General features: G+C 35.9%; 2 protein-coding genes across 2 annotated transcripts; one reads left to right on the forward strand and one right to left on the reverse strand.

The window, feature by feature from the left end:
* Positions 1–1122: 1122 nt before the first annotated feature.
* Positions 1123–3643, reverse strand: rhogc (ras homolog gene family, member Gc). The gene is made up of 2 exons (XM_077231162.1): positions 3314–3643; positions 1123–3005 (listed from the first exon to the last, which is right to left on the reverse strand). Exon 2 carries the CDS (start codon positions 2980–2982, stop codon positions 2407–2409), a length of 576 nt encoding a protein of 191 aa, XP_077087277.1. The 5' UTR covers positions 2983–3005; positions 3314–3643; the 3' UTR covers positions 1123–2406.
* Positions 3644–5148: 1505 nt separating this feature from the next.
* micu2 (mitochondrial calcium uptake 2) lies at positions 5149–14594 on the forward strand. The gene is made up of 12 exons (XM_077231154.1): positions 5149–5415; positions 8445–8580; positions 9054–9085; positions 9254–9329; positions 9474–9521; positions 10036–10118; positions 10648–10701; positions 10890–10984; positions 12323–12494; positions 12819–12927; positions 13071–13228; positions 13513–14594. The coding sequence occupies exons 1-12, from the start codon at positions 5218–5220 to the stop codon at positions 13612–13614; spliced, it is 1263 nt and encodes a 420-aa protein (XP_077087269.1). The 5' UTR covers positions 5149–5217; the 3' UTR covers positions 13615–14594.
* Positions 14595–14617: the final 23 nt, after the last annotated feature.

Genomic DNA, 14617 nt, shown 5'->3' on the forward strand with positions numbered 1-14617 from the left:
GCCATTTTTGATCATGTTTACCAGGGGTGCCATTAATTCTGACCACAACTGCATACGATGTCTTAAAGCTCTTTTTCTGCATAATGGCAATGTTCATCTCATAGATTTTTTTTCACCAAACTGCAGATCAGTGAGCAATGAGCACAGGAGCGATTTCACCAGGACACCATCTTGTTTCTAGACTATTGCTGGACAGTGACAAGAGATGCTCCATTTAATTAATGCAAGAGACAAGACAAGGGGCACCGAAAAGACACAGAATAGGACTTAAATATGTACGTAATAGTTTTTTTGCCATTTGTTTCATACTACATTTTATTTATAAAACTCTTTTGCTGATTTTTTAAGTGTTACATAAACAGGGCAGGTGACAGGTACTATACACATTATAAAATGTAAAACTTGGAAACAACAGCTAATTAGTTGTTTAATTGTCATTTGTGAATTCAGCACATAAAAATACATAATAGCAGATTTCTTCTCTGAAGCAGATGACCTCTAAAAAATTGTAGACCAGTGTAATCCAAATATTAATATAATCTTACAATATTTGCTCTTCACTTTCTACTTCAGTCTTTTAATGACATTATCCACATTTTTATTAATTATTCTTATATTACACATGTACTACTAACCAACCAAACGTTTTCCATAAATGATAGTGGGATAATTCAACTAATAAATGGAATAATTATCAAATAAATATACAAATATAACTAAATATAATTTCATAGTATTTTCCTGAGAAGTAATTTTTTTATGTTTTATTTCAATCTTGTATTGTCTTGTTGGAATCAATTGTGGGTTAAGATAGCAAACACTGAAATGTTACATCATCCATGTATGAGAAATTAACCGTGTGCCAACCAACCCCGGTTTCTCCTACTTTTTTGTAAAGGACAACCTGTCCCAAAATAAATTAAGCATTCAGGCCTAAACATTAGATCATTACTCTAAGAACAATGCCTCAACACAAATTACACATCCACAGCTGACGGTTTTGTTCATCTGTGAAAGCATTGTGAAGAACGTCATAGAGATGCAGCTGTTCTTTCTCTCATTCCCTTTTTCTCTCTGCATTTACAGAGCGTCATGAACAAATCTGAGGTCAAACAACCATTCTGTTTTACTTTAAAACTGGTTTATTTTCTCATGCAAGTGGAGGTATATTCTTAACAAATAATGACAGTTTCAAGAAATAAAAACAGCTTTAATACAAAGAAAAAAATTAGTGTGGTATTGATGTCCTAAAAACAAAATCGTTGACAAAGCAGCCTTTGGCTAAAAAAGAAACAGCTGATGTTTATTATAAAAAAGGTAGACATTCAATATATAAAATGTAAATGTTACCCCAAATAGAAGCCTAAACCTGAATGTTTGGAGTGTTTGTGTACATTAACCACAGTCTGAATGTTCCTTGTATAACAGAGATGTAAGACAATGAGTATATCTCCTCCAATATTTCTTATTGGGGCACTTCATTGGAGTGTCAACATTCATGATAAAATACAAAATAATACAAATATTAGTGGCACTTCAGCTTCAATAACAGGGTTGTAAATTGTGAGGATTCAGGCACAGCAATCCAAATACAAAGCTCTTCATTTCTACCCCAAGGGTGTTATAAAACAGCACTATATCCCTTCATGTACAGCTCTAGTAGGAGGCAGGTGAGCTACAGCAGCTCTCAGTAAATTTTCAGCAGCCCTTTCCAGCAATAAATGTCAACTGGCACTCAAAGTAGCACCCTAAATGAAATGAGCAGAGGAAGGAGTTTGTGAGATGTACGGGCTGAGCCGCTAAAGGCACGCTGGGATTACACAGCACTTCCTGAGCTGTCAATCGACCCTACAAAGGTCAGAGATCATTAACAGGCAACAATACAGGAAAAATGGCATGTTGTGGTAAACATAGGCCATCAAACCTATAGTCCTTTGGATCTCACATTAACATAGCACGCAAATTAGGGGGATTGCAAGCCCTCATAATTGTGTTACTTGTGCGGTAAGGGAAAGACAGCACCTTCATAAGACCTTCGGTAACATTAGACTGAATTTACACTTTGGTGCATGAAATATCCTCTGAGTGATTAAAATATGCTGGGGTTTTAAGGCATTATTGGAGGGCATAAGTTGCCGATGCCTGTAGTCCTTTAGACAAATCCACTACACTCCGTCTGCCTGATTTTAGATTACACACCGTATTTATGTCTTAGGTGATATGCATGTAAAGTTGAAACACAAACACACAAGCTCGCACAGTCTCGCTCTTCCTCATTATCAGCCTGTGCACCTATTGCTATCTGTAGTGTAGAGATACAAACAAAAAATGGTAGCAACACACGATCACATGACTAACTTACATTCCACCCTTCATAAAATCTTTCACACACACATCCTCATGTAGTTATAACAGCACACATTTCTTAGTGTGCTTCTTGGCGTTGGGGTAGAGAACGGCCCTGACTGCTTCGTTGAAGACCTCTCTGACTCCCTCCTGCAGAAGGGCAGAGCACTCCAGATATCGCACAGCACCTATGCTTCGGGCCAGAGCGCTGCCCTGCTGCGGAGTGGTGGGACTCATGCCCTGCTCCTTCAGCTTCTCCAGGGTCTCCTTGTCCCCCCGCAGGTCTCTCTTAGTGCCCACCAGCAGCACGGGCACGCCGGGACAATGATGGCACACCTCCGGATGCCATTTATGCCTGACGTTGGCATGAGAGGAAGGACTTGCCACAGAGAAACAAATGATGAACACGTGTGTTTGCGGGTAAGAGAGGGTTCGCAGGCGGTCATACTCCTCCTGACCGGCCGTGTCCCACAGGTTAAGACTGACGGCGCGGCCATCCACACAGGTCTGAGTGCTGTAGTTGTCGAACACCGTAGGAATGTACTCGTCTGGGAAGGCATTGGTGGTGTAGGAGATCAACAGGCAGGTCTTTCCCACAGCACCATCACCAACAACAACACACTTTATGGTCTGCATCTTGTTGCCTGGCACAGGGGTCCCTGTAAGAGAGAGATTTCATACCTCATTATACATGAACAAGACTTGGCAGATAACAGCTCAGGTAGTGAAACAGCCGATAATGTTTAGATAACTACACAGCAGGGAATAGTACATTTTGTTGACTTCATATTAGTTATTTTTCCAGGTTACACCTCTGTCAGCAACAAAGACCCAAAACAAAGTAAAAAATCTGCTCAGCTAGTACGTTAGCAGCTGATCTGTTAAATAAAACCGGCCATTATGGGATTCAGTAAGGCAGCATCACATAATCGTTGTTAAAATTATATATTTTTAATGTAAAACTCACTGTGTTTGGGTGGTCTGGAGAGCTGGATGAGTGTTTGCTTTGAGCTGCTCAAGTTTCCATCATCGCAGCGGCAAAGGCGCTTTGCTAACCGACTAGCGGATGAGCCTCACATTAATCAGTTATTAAACATTAGCAAACAATTCCTGAAGGTTTGTAACTACGCGTAACAACCGCTCAAAACCTGAAACACATCGAAAGTCTCGAAATGCTTTCATATGAACACCATTTATTGTAATTAAGGCAAATTGTTCTGTGTGTATCGCAGTCCTTTTCTCTCACTGGCTCATTCTTCAACTAAACGGAGACGACATGGAGGAACACGCCCATGTCGCAAAGCCTATGGGAAATGTAGTTTCAGAGGAAAAACTACAAATGTTTGTAGCTATTTACATTTATGTAGTCATAAATTCTTATGATTAATAATAAACAATATGAATACAATTAACATTGACACAAGTATTGTTTATGCTATTACTTTACTAAATTTGACTAACTTTAATGGTTTCAACACGTTCTTCCTTAGCTGTCTTTTTATGACATTATCCACATATAGGTCACATATGTAATTAAATCAAATCTCAAAATGAATGCAGTCCTTTTCTCTCACTGACTCATCTTTAACTTATGGCAAATTTTGCAAAGGTTAATGGGAAATGCAGTGTAGTTTTAGAACTACACAACATTATGTTTAGGTTTTGTCTTTCATTTTGATAAATGCTTTGAATCAACCAAACTGCCAATAAATGTAGGCTACCGTATAAACATATTACATCAAGAGCAATGTATAGGCAAATTTTGCCAGTGCACCACTAATTAGCTAAATCTCACTTTGTTACAATTTATTTAAGGTTTCCTTGTTACAGTGTAATTATACATTTAAATACAAATGAATCAACTACAGGATTCGGATTAGGATTATGGGTTGGTTTAGGGTTAGTTGCGTGTAATTATGCATAATTTACTGTTAGTATAACAAGTATAGGCTACATGTAGCATGTACAACTCACATGTGTTACAAGGACACTAAATAAAACACTTTATAATAAAAAAGTGTTACCGCTAATTTAAAGGCTATTCAAAGAGTGAGCAGAATAGGGCTGAACGTCAGAGTTATTAATTTTGACCTATAGCCTACTGTATAGCCTAGTTCTTAATTGCATTAGGGCCCACTTAATAATTAGCCTAAATAAAAGCTAAAAAATGTTTTTTTTTTCAGATTGAAGTACTTTATTTTCAGGACCCCAAATTATCAACTAATAATTAATCATGCAAAAAGAAAAATGTTAACATGTAGCCTATTTACCTGTTCTCTCACCTATAGGCGAGAGTGTTTCCTGAGTTTCAGAATGTGGACTTTACCCCGTCCCATCCTTTCCTCCTTTTCATCTCCCATCATGGCAATCAATATAGTTAGCCTATATCAATTTCTATTTATAGAACAGTAGGCCTCGTTTATTGTCTCATTAGCTCACAAAATATTTAAAATATTTTTTTCCATAAAAGCTCAGCAATTACCATGTTATCATGTTTTATAAATTCAGCTTGCCTTGCCTGAAACTTCTAAGGAGACTGATCGTCTGAGCTGAAGAATAGGCCAACTGTTTAAGATCACTTCTCCCAAATTAACCGGAGGCAGAGATCATGTCCCGTTTCGTAAAAAATTGCACAGGGTGGCTAAAATGACTATGAGTAAAAATGACTAAAACATCATCAATGTTAAATTTACCTGTACAACTCGTTTGCATTGCAAGGTGCCTCTTACATTATAATCGACTTTCCACGAGCTCGCGAGCAAAATGTAGTTATGATGTACGCCTGATAGGGGCGACAAATCACCGCCTCTTATCACTCTAACTCCACTATCGACCAAAGAAGACTGATAAAAAACTTCCCGTATTAGAATAATGGCGACTTGGGCCAGGTTAGGCGCTAGTTGGCGGAAAGCAGTGAGAGGTTTGTGGCCTTTCAGAAGTGTATGGTATAGTCGTGTTGTTGGAGCGGGTTTGCTGGGCTCTGTTGTAGCTGGCGGATTTATTCACTATAACAATGAACCCAGATGGACACTTTGGCCACACATCGTGTACGCGGAGGAGGTCGCGAAGGTAAACAAACTTCTCTAATCAGAGACAACTTTTAAAGTTACCTCTTAACTTTTTAAAACTTCGTGTTGTCCGAAAAATTAAAAACATAACAGACTCACTGCTATGCCATGCCGTCTTTTTGTTTGTAGAGTCACAAAAATTATACTGTCATCTTTTTTATGTTTAAGTAGCCTATTAAAATGGCACCAACCGATAATTAGCCTACTTTTATTATTATATTATTGCAGTATGGTGAATTGAACATGGAGAGTTAGTAAAAGCCTAATATGTCTTCTGTACACATTTTTGAATAGTTTAGAAGATAGTTTCACTGTTGCCATCACGTTGTAGGCGGAGTTCTGTCTGTATGCTGTCACAGCAATCTGTAGCTCTACAGTCATTGTCAAAATTAATGGCACCCTTGGTAAATATGAACAAAGTAGCATGTAAAAAATAAATTTGCATTGTTAATCCTTTTGATCTTTAATAATAAAAAAAATCTAACCTTTTATTGAAGTAAAATAATTGAAAATGTCAATTAAAAAGGAAAATCTCTGAAGTAAAACAATTGAAATTGGGAGGGAAATCACATTATGAAATAAATGTTTTTCTCCAAAACACGTTGGCCACAATTATTGGCACCCTTTTATTAAATACTTTTTGAAACCTCCTTTTGGCAAGATAACAGCTCTGAGTTTTCTTCTATAATGCCTGATGAGTTCAGAGAACAACTGACAAGAGATCAGAGACTATTCCTCCATACAGAACCTCTCCAGATCCTTCAGATTTCCAGCTCCATGTTGGTGCATCTTGTCTTCTGCTCACTCCACTCATTTTCTATCAGTTTAGGGGACTGGTACGGTAATGGCAAAAGCTTCATTTTGTGCTCCGTAACACATTTTTGTGTTGATTTTAATGTTTGTTTTGGATCCTTGTCCTGACGGGTTTTTCTTGAAACCCTCCCAAACAATATGTGGTGAGGTGTTTTTTTATTTTTATTTTTTTTAGGCACTCTACCTAAAAAAAAAAAAATTAAACTAATCTCTGCAATTGAATAAATGAATGAGGCATTTATATAGACCTTTACTATGTACTATACACCCAAAGCAATTTATACAGTCATATCAGGGGTCTCTCCTCGACCACCACCAATGTGCAGCATCCACTGGGATGATGCGACAGCTGCCACAGAACAACGGCGTCAGTGCGCTCACCACACCAGCTAAAGTGGAGAGAAGAGAGAGAGATAGAGCCAATTGAACATATGGGGATTATTATTAGGAGGCCATGATTTATAAAGAACCTGTTACACCCCTAATCTTTCACGAGAGACCCACATAGACCACAGGGTGAGTAGTACCCCCTGCTGGCCTCACTTACACTTCTTCCAGTAAGCAACCTAATTTTCTCAGGAGGTCTCTCATCCAGATACTGACCAGGCTCACCCTAATTAGTTTCAGTGGGAAACCAGTCTTGGGCTACAGGGTGATATGGCTGTGGATTCTCCAGCTGTGTTCCTTGGAGAGTCTTTGGCCACTCAAACGTTCCTCATTGCCGTGCATTAAGACAGTATATGGACACACGTCCTTTTCCAGGCAGATTTGTAACATTTTTAGTTGATTGGAACTGTATTGCCCTGATGATGGAAATGGGGATTTTCAGTGCTTTAGCTATTTTCTTACAGCCTTTCTATTTTGTGAAGCTCAACAATGTTTTGCTGCACGTCAGAACTATATTCTTTGGTTTTACTCATTGTGATGGATGATTAAGGGAGTTTGGCCTTTGTGTTTCCTCAAATATTTATACTCATGAAACAAGAAGGCTGTACAATTTCATTATACCTAGTCACCCTGGTGTGGTAAAAATGCAAATATGAATGGGAATATACTAGAAAAGTTCTAGTAAAAAAAAATCTCATAAGATTTTCATGGGGGTGCCAATAATTGTGGCCAACGCGTTTTGGAGAAAAACATTTATTTCATAATATGACACCATCCCCCCCCTTCAATTGTTTACTTCGATGAAAGGTTAGATTTTTTTTAGAATTGTTTAATGCAAGATCAAAAGAATAAACAATGCAGATTTATTTTACAGTCTTCATGATCATATTTACCAAGGGTGCCAATAATTCTGGCCATGAATGTATGTGTCAGCCAGGTTACATAATCTTAATGCTTGGTATGAATCATGTAATTATTATTTGGAAAATTTACAGAATTAATGAAAACATAGTACAATGTTCAATGTACAAGTACATTACTGAAATTAATTTTCATGTACACATATAACTGTTACTACAAAAACGCAATAAACAGTTTAAACCGGTTTAAGGTAATCTTACAATAACAGTGTTTACATTGGTTAGAGAGAAATAATAAATCATGAGTTTACATATAAAGAACATCAAACCATATTTGCTGCAATCATTTCACCACTGTGCAAATGTGCCCCCCCCCCCTGCTGTTATTTTAGTTTTATTTGTATACTATAATATATTATTTATTAATATTTTAAATTAGCTTTTTTTTTTACAGTTTCATATGGTTTTTATTTTATGTTTTAGTATTATTTGCATGTATGTCTTTTCTGTTAGTTTTTATATTACTAACTTAAATTTATTTTTATTTCAGTTTGTTTTAGTAACTTTGGTATTTCCACTTCAACTTATTTCAGTGAGCTGACAGGCAACTTTGTTTCCATTTTTTAAGGTTAAGATTTTCATCTAATATTTACATTTTATTTCAGCTTCATTTCTATAAACAAAACTATTTTAATAGTTTTGTTTTTAATTAACAATCACAACACTGCTCCCCTGTTGTCCCTTCTTAAAAAGTCATAGAATTGCCTCTTGCTCTCTATGTAAAATGATACTGAACTTTCCAGTTAGACATTATTTAAACACTATTCAAGGTACTCAAGTAAAGATAAGGGCTCATAATTCTAATGTCTCAAAATATTCTAGAGGACAGGTTAAACTCTAGATTCAATGCAAGTGCACAGTTCATGAATGCAACTTGTACTCTTTCTTTCATTTTGGTATGTCTGTAAAGAAAGAGGAGATCAGAGTACAACAAGTGTCAATGAGACGACTGCGGTTCAACCAGTTTGCCTCCATGATCTATGAAGAGGAGCCATACATGACACCCAGAGACTTCCTCCATTCAGTCTTGATGGAGAAGGTGGATTGTAAGTGACATACCAACCTATGAATGTGCAAACACTATTATGTATAAATTAGTATGTGATATTGTGCATTCCTGTTCTATTGGACTAAATAGAATATAGCTTTTACGTTTACTTTAGGATGATAGTTTTTACTTTTACGAAAAGCATACTTTAATATTTCTCTGTTTAAATGTATCTCTTTGTGTGGACTACTATTAAAATACACCAAGACCCCAAGTTGCTGACACATGCTGCCTTCCCCTCTCTTTCACTTACACTCTCATTTATATTAACATGTTTCTGGTTTGAGTGTACATCCGAGTGAAAACGCTGTTTATCTGGAAGTAATCACCTCTGCGTGTTAGGCCTTGTATTCATAAAGTAAGCGTAATGTACTCCAGGATCTCTCCAAACACCACTACAGACCTCAAAGCAAGTTATTTTCACTATGCTGCAAAATATTGTTACAACAATTTTTGATCTTCCTCTTATAGGCAAACTTAAGAAGAAGATCCTGACCAAAGCAGTAAGTTCATATTGTTAGTTCACATGAATATTGCTCCGAAGACAAATAGACTAGCTCTAAACGAATACCATTAATATATGATCATATGTGATGTGATGTGTGATTGTGCCGAAAGTCTCACCGACACAATTAAAGCTTTGCCTTATTATCTGATTGGTCAACTCACAGGATGTGGACGATATGATATGGGTGGCTTCCAGGGCTGAGGCAGGAAATCTCCTGTTAAGAGGAATCGGAGACAAAGGTATATGTTGAGCGAACACATGCCTCATTGAGGGAATGTCACAATTAAAATTTAATTTTGAATATGCTGTTTCTGTTTCCATAATTGAGTGTTTTAATTAACAAAATGAACATTGAATATCCTTGTCTGAACAATTATTTTCAGGGCTGATCTCTTACACAGAGTACCTGTTTCTCCTCACTATTCTTACAAGTAAGTATTCCTGGCCTTTTTAAACATAATTTCATAAAGAGTTCTCTATCATCTATCATTTTTTGTGACGTTCTTGAGGTCTGATTCTTTGACCCTTTATCAAAATTCGTCTGCACCATCCTGCACTGCTGATGAATTCACAGCATCATGGCAAAATTATTTTTAGATGAGTTTGTAGTATTATTTGAATGCAATAAGAAAGAGAGACTGGCGTTTGTGAAATAATACAAGCACATTAATTTGACAATGCATCATTGTCCTTGCTGGTTGCATGCCACAGTAAACATACAGTATGACAAATATAGTCCAACTTGGGAACAAAAATAATATGAGAGATTTGATGACTTGCTTTCTCACAAGTGAAAAAAAAAAAATGAGGGAGACAAAATCATTAAGTGGACTCAAAGCCAAATTATTTCCTTATGATTCTCATTCCAGCTCATACCCGTTAGTCTTTTCCTCCTTGTAGCCAGTATCCATTGCTTTACTCCGTTTAACTGCATTTTGATTCCAGAACCTCAAACAGGATTTCATATTGCTTTCAAAATGCTTGACATTGATGGCAATGAGCATGTGGACAAGAAGGAATTTCAGAAGGTATGTATTGTCACACATGTTTTCTCATACTCAAATTGATAATAAGTGCAAATGTGAAGGGAAAAAAACTTGAATTAAAAAAAGATTTTAACTGAGAAAGTTCTCCTGACTGGATTTATACATTATGGAATGTAAATAGTGTGGTCATTAGGGTCTATCTGCTTTGTGTTTCTGTTAATGCTGGCATGAGATGAGACCGATGTGCACCAGGTATGTGGGAATGGTTGATGTATGATTGGTGCATGATAGGAGCATCAGAAAAATAAATTAATTAATTGAATTTAGTTTGATTTAAATGTTTGGTCTATTCCCAAACATGGATCAGTGTCCCATGTGGTGCAGAAGATTCACATAAGCTCAAAAAGCTATTTGAATAGACTCATCATTTTTCTTCAGAGGATATCTACATCCCACTGCCCTTTTAACACACAAACACATGCATAAACACTAGAGAATATCTGAGTAAATCAGTAAATCAGTTATTTGAATCTGCATGACTTCTTTTACTAACTTTACTCTCTTTTTGAAGCTGAAGAAAGTTATTCGAACAAGGAAAGAGCTGCTTAGGCAGGGTGGGACAGAGGTGGGTACATGTTTAAGATCAGCAACTTTGAATGTTATATGGGAGATTTAGAATTGGTTATTCTTATATTCTGTATAGAAACACTTCTTAGTTGAGTTCAATATCAAAGTTTAGTTATTTAATATCTTTGTAAACACATTTGTTACATTTAGATGATTAGGCAAACAGCATTGTCTGTTTCTCTGCAGATTTCAGACAGTGATTATGAGGTCAACACTACACTACAGGTTTTCTTCTTTGGGAAAAATGGCAAGAGAAAACTCCACTACAAAGATTTTTGCAGGTAAAGCAGCATTACCCAAAATGCACACTACCTCTGATTACTTTAGCATGTTTAAGTGTCTGTGTGATTATTAAAAATTATAATTGTGTGGTATCTGTAGTATTAGGCTGTTTGACCTTAAATTTGGTTTATAGTATAAATCTGTAAACTTCTCACTAGTGATGATCAGTTATAATCAGAAGTTATTTGTTGCCTTTACTATGATGTTTCCACTCACTCATTTCCTTTATGTATGCTACAAAAATAACATTATTGATTCTGAATAGTGTTAAGTGTAGACATGAGATTAGCTGAATACAGCAACATAAGATCGATAAGTCTATACGATTGTTTTTATGTTTTGTAAGAAGTCTCTGATACTCACCAAGGCTGCATTTATTTGATTAAAAAAACATTAAAAACAGTAATATTTGAAATATTATTACAATTTAAAACAACGTTTTCCTAAATTTTAAAATGTAATTTATTCCTGTGATGGAAGGGCTGAATTTTCAGCATTATTATTCCAGTCTTCAGTGTCTTCAGTGTTGTTCCTTCATAAATCAGTCTAAAATGCCGATTTGATGATCAGTAAGTATTTCTTAATTATTATCAATGTTAAACATATAGGGACAGATTTACTAACAGCAAGTGCCAGTGCAAACCCTCGTTTGGCGTTAAAAAGCTACTGTCAGGATTTACTAAAGACATGGAGTGAAAAATTTTTGCTGAAAAGGCGTGGGCGCATTTTGCATTTGTAGGAGTTTCCCTTTCAGACGCAAAATGAATGGGAGGAGAGTATTTAAATAAATTACGCTATGTGATTTGCTTAAGTTTGTACTAGTCAATTTACTGGTATTTGCACCAATATTTAATGTCCCAAAAAAGCATGTCTTGAACCAGACGCTAATTTGCGCTGCTCTCTATATTGCGTTGATCATTATGGAAATGATCCGCCTGCGTATGTTTTCTTTAATTTGCACGTTGACAGTAGATCATGCGCAGAACTTTACACTCCCATCGGTGCTTTTATGGGATTGTGCTCTCACGCTAATTTGACCTGCTTTGTAAATCTGGCCCATAATATTTTTGTGGAAACTATTTAAATATTACATTTTTTTCAGTATTATTAATTTAATGGAAAGTTCAAAAGAACATTATTTATTTAAAATAGAAATTAATTTAATTCCTCCTTGATGAATAAAAGTATTAATTTTCTTCACATAAAAAGTCTTCTGAACAGCAGTGTAAATTTAAAACAAGCTGGGTAACTCACCTCCTGTCTACCAGCTATCATGTGTTTTAACTTTTGTTTAGCCTTAAGAGATATTTCAAGGATTTTGTTTTTGTTTTGTGTAGTTTTATGGAAGATCTGCAGGCGGAGGTTCAAGAAGTTGAGTTCCTGCGGTTTTCTAAAGGGATGAAGACCATGAGGCGGGAGGACTTTGCTGAATGGCTGCTTCACTACACCAATGAAGAGGACAATGAGGCATACTGGGAAAACATGAGGAAGAGGATCCCCACAGGGCAGGTAACATGTTTTAAACTCTAATACTTATAGTCCAACTTTTTTGTGCCTTCGAGTCAAAAAAGTTGAACTACTGATTTCGAGAACTCTGGGACCTATTTACCTGAATGTCAACTGCCATTTATAATAAAATCATCAACTGGCTGAAATATCTTGTGAAAAACCTGGTCATTACATTATACATTTCATTTAAATTGTAATATCAGTTTAGCGTTATTTGACATAAAATAAAGACCTTGTGCATTTGTAACATCCTGTAACATTTTAATTCCACTAGTATATTTTAAAATGTCTTGTGAAATAGTGTCTGTTTTTTGTCTTTGTCAGAGCATCACCTTTGATGAATTTAAAGCATTCTGTCTCTTTACCAATAATCTGGAAGACTTCGCCTTCTCGGTAAAAATGATTAATGATGCCAACAAGCCAATAGGAATGGGTAAGACTTATCTCAATGCCAAAAGTGTTAACTTTTAATAATACATTACTGATTGTCCTTAATACATTTCTTGACATTTTCCAAGTTGTGTTGATTAAGTCATTAAAATGCATAGCAATCTCCCTCACTATGTTGCTCTATAGCTCAGTTTAAGCGAGCGGTGAAGATAGCGACAGGCCACGACCTTTCAGAGAACGTTTTGGACACCGTTTTTAAGATCTTTGACCTGGACGGGGACAACTGTCTGAGTGATAAAGAGTTCCTCGCTGTGATGAAAGACAGAGTACTTCGTGGACTCAGGGTGAGAAACCATTTAGCCCTTTAATTTTATTTATTTCATTTACAATGCTGTGCTAAAATTAATTATTTGATAAAAATCATTAAGTGTTAAAATAGTTATTAGTAGTAAATTCTGACATAAATTCTAATGTCGATGCTGACAATAAAACTCATGATGGACATTAATCTGAAGAGCAGTTATAGCCCAATCTTGTGACAGTAGTTGTTAATCTTTGTGAATGTGTGTAAGTGGCTCAAAGCAGCAACCAGTAGACTTACTGTAGATTGCACATGTGTGTTGCATAGGTTCAGCCCCAGCTGGGTATTTCTGGTTATTGGAAATGTGTGAAAAGAGAGACACTGCAAGGAGCTCAAGAGGCACTCCGTGAAACCGGCAGCCCTGTCTGACACAGGAAGAGGTCTGCCTCTCTGTATGTGGCTAGCCGTATGTGCTAATACTGTTCATTCCATATACTTCTGGAGAGGAAAATTGTACATTTATTAATTCCTTACAAGCACCAGCTAGGGCTTGTTAGCTGTACTGTCAGTTTAACCATAATCATGTCCTTTAAAACGTTTACATGGGTCCAGAGAATATTGCTTTTAACATGATATTACCTTTGACCCAAAACATATGAAATACGTACAATTAAGATTTATAAACAATCTTTTATATAAAAATTGGTTTCATGATTGGTTTGTTTTCTGGTTTTGTTTTATTGAAAATCTGTGATGTGTTCTTCGGGCCCTGAATTTATGAAATGGCCTGTGTACACTATAACAAGATTACACTGTCTGTTTGTGATTTTTCTTATGTGGATTGGTAACTATTTAATAGTTAACATGTTTAATTATATTTAGCCTTTATTTTACTTGGGATGTGGTATTGTTTACATGTAACCTCAATGTAAATCTTTTCTGTTATATAAGATTATAATCTAATTTAATCATCTAATACAGAGTTTGAATTAGGCAATTATTACCCCAAAACTCTAATCTAGAACACTTTTGTTGCTTTTGGGGCTGTTTTGTGACTGAAAAAATTTGCAATTCCATCTTAAATAAGCGCATTGTAAAACTTTTTTAACAGAGTTTTGTCCTTTTTGTTTCTTTTGTAAAATTGAAATTAGACTATAAATACAGTTCTCTTTTAAATTTAAAGACTCCATGTAAGAGCCCATGTGGTATCTGTAATGACAATCTGTTTAACTCTGTTTAATCTGTGTTTTTCCCCAGTTATTGTTGGTTGTTGTACCATATACATGTTGTTTTTATTTCTAAAATTTTCTATCTTAAAAAAAATATGCAACAATTTTCCATTAATAATCATGTGGTAACTATCAATTAATTAAAATATCAGAGTAATGAAATGCTCTGAAAAGTACACATATAATTTGCATAATTATGTCTA

The sequence above is a fragment of the Siphateles boraxobius genome, unplaced genomic scaffold, assembly GCF_051911475.1.
Source record: "Siphateles boraxobius isolate OS27281-9 unplaced genomic scaffold, OSU_SipBor_1 16, whole genome shotgun sequence".
NCBI classification, from domain to species: domain Eukaryota; kingdom Metazoa; phylum Chordata; class Actinopteri; order Cypriniformes; family Leuciscidae; genus Siphateles; species Siphateles boraxobius.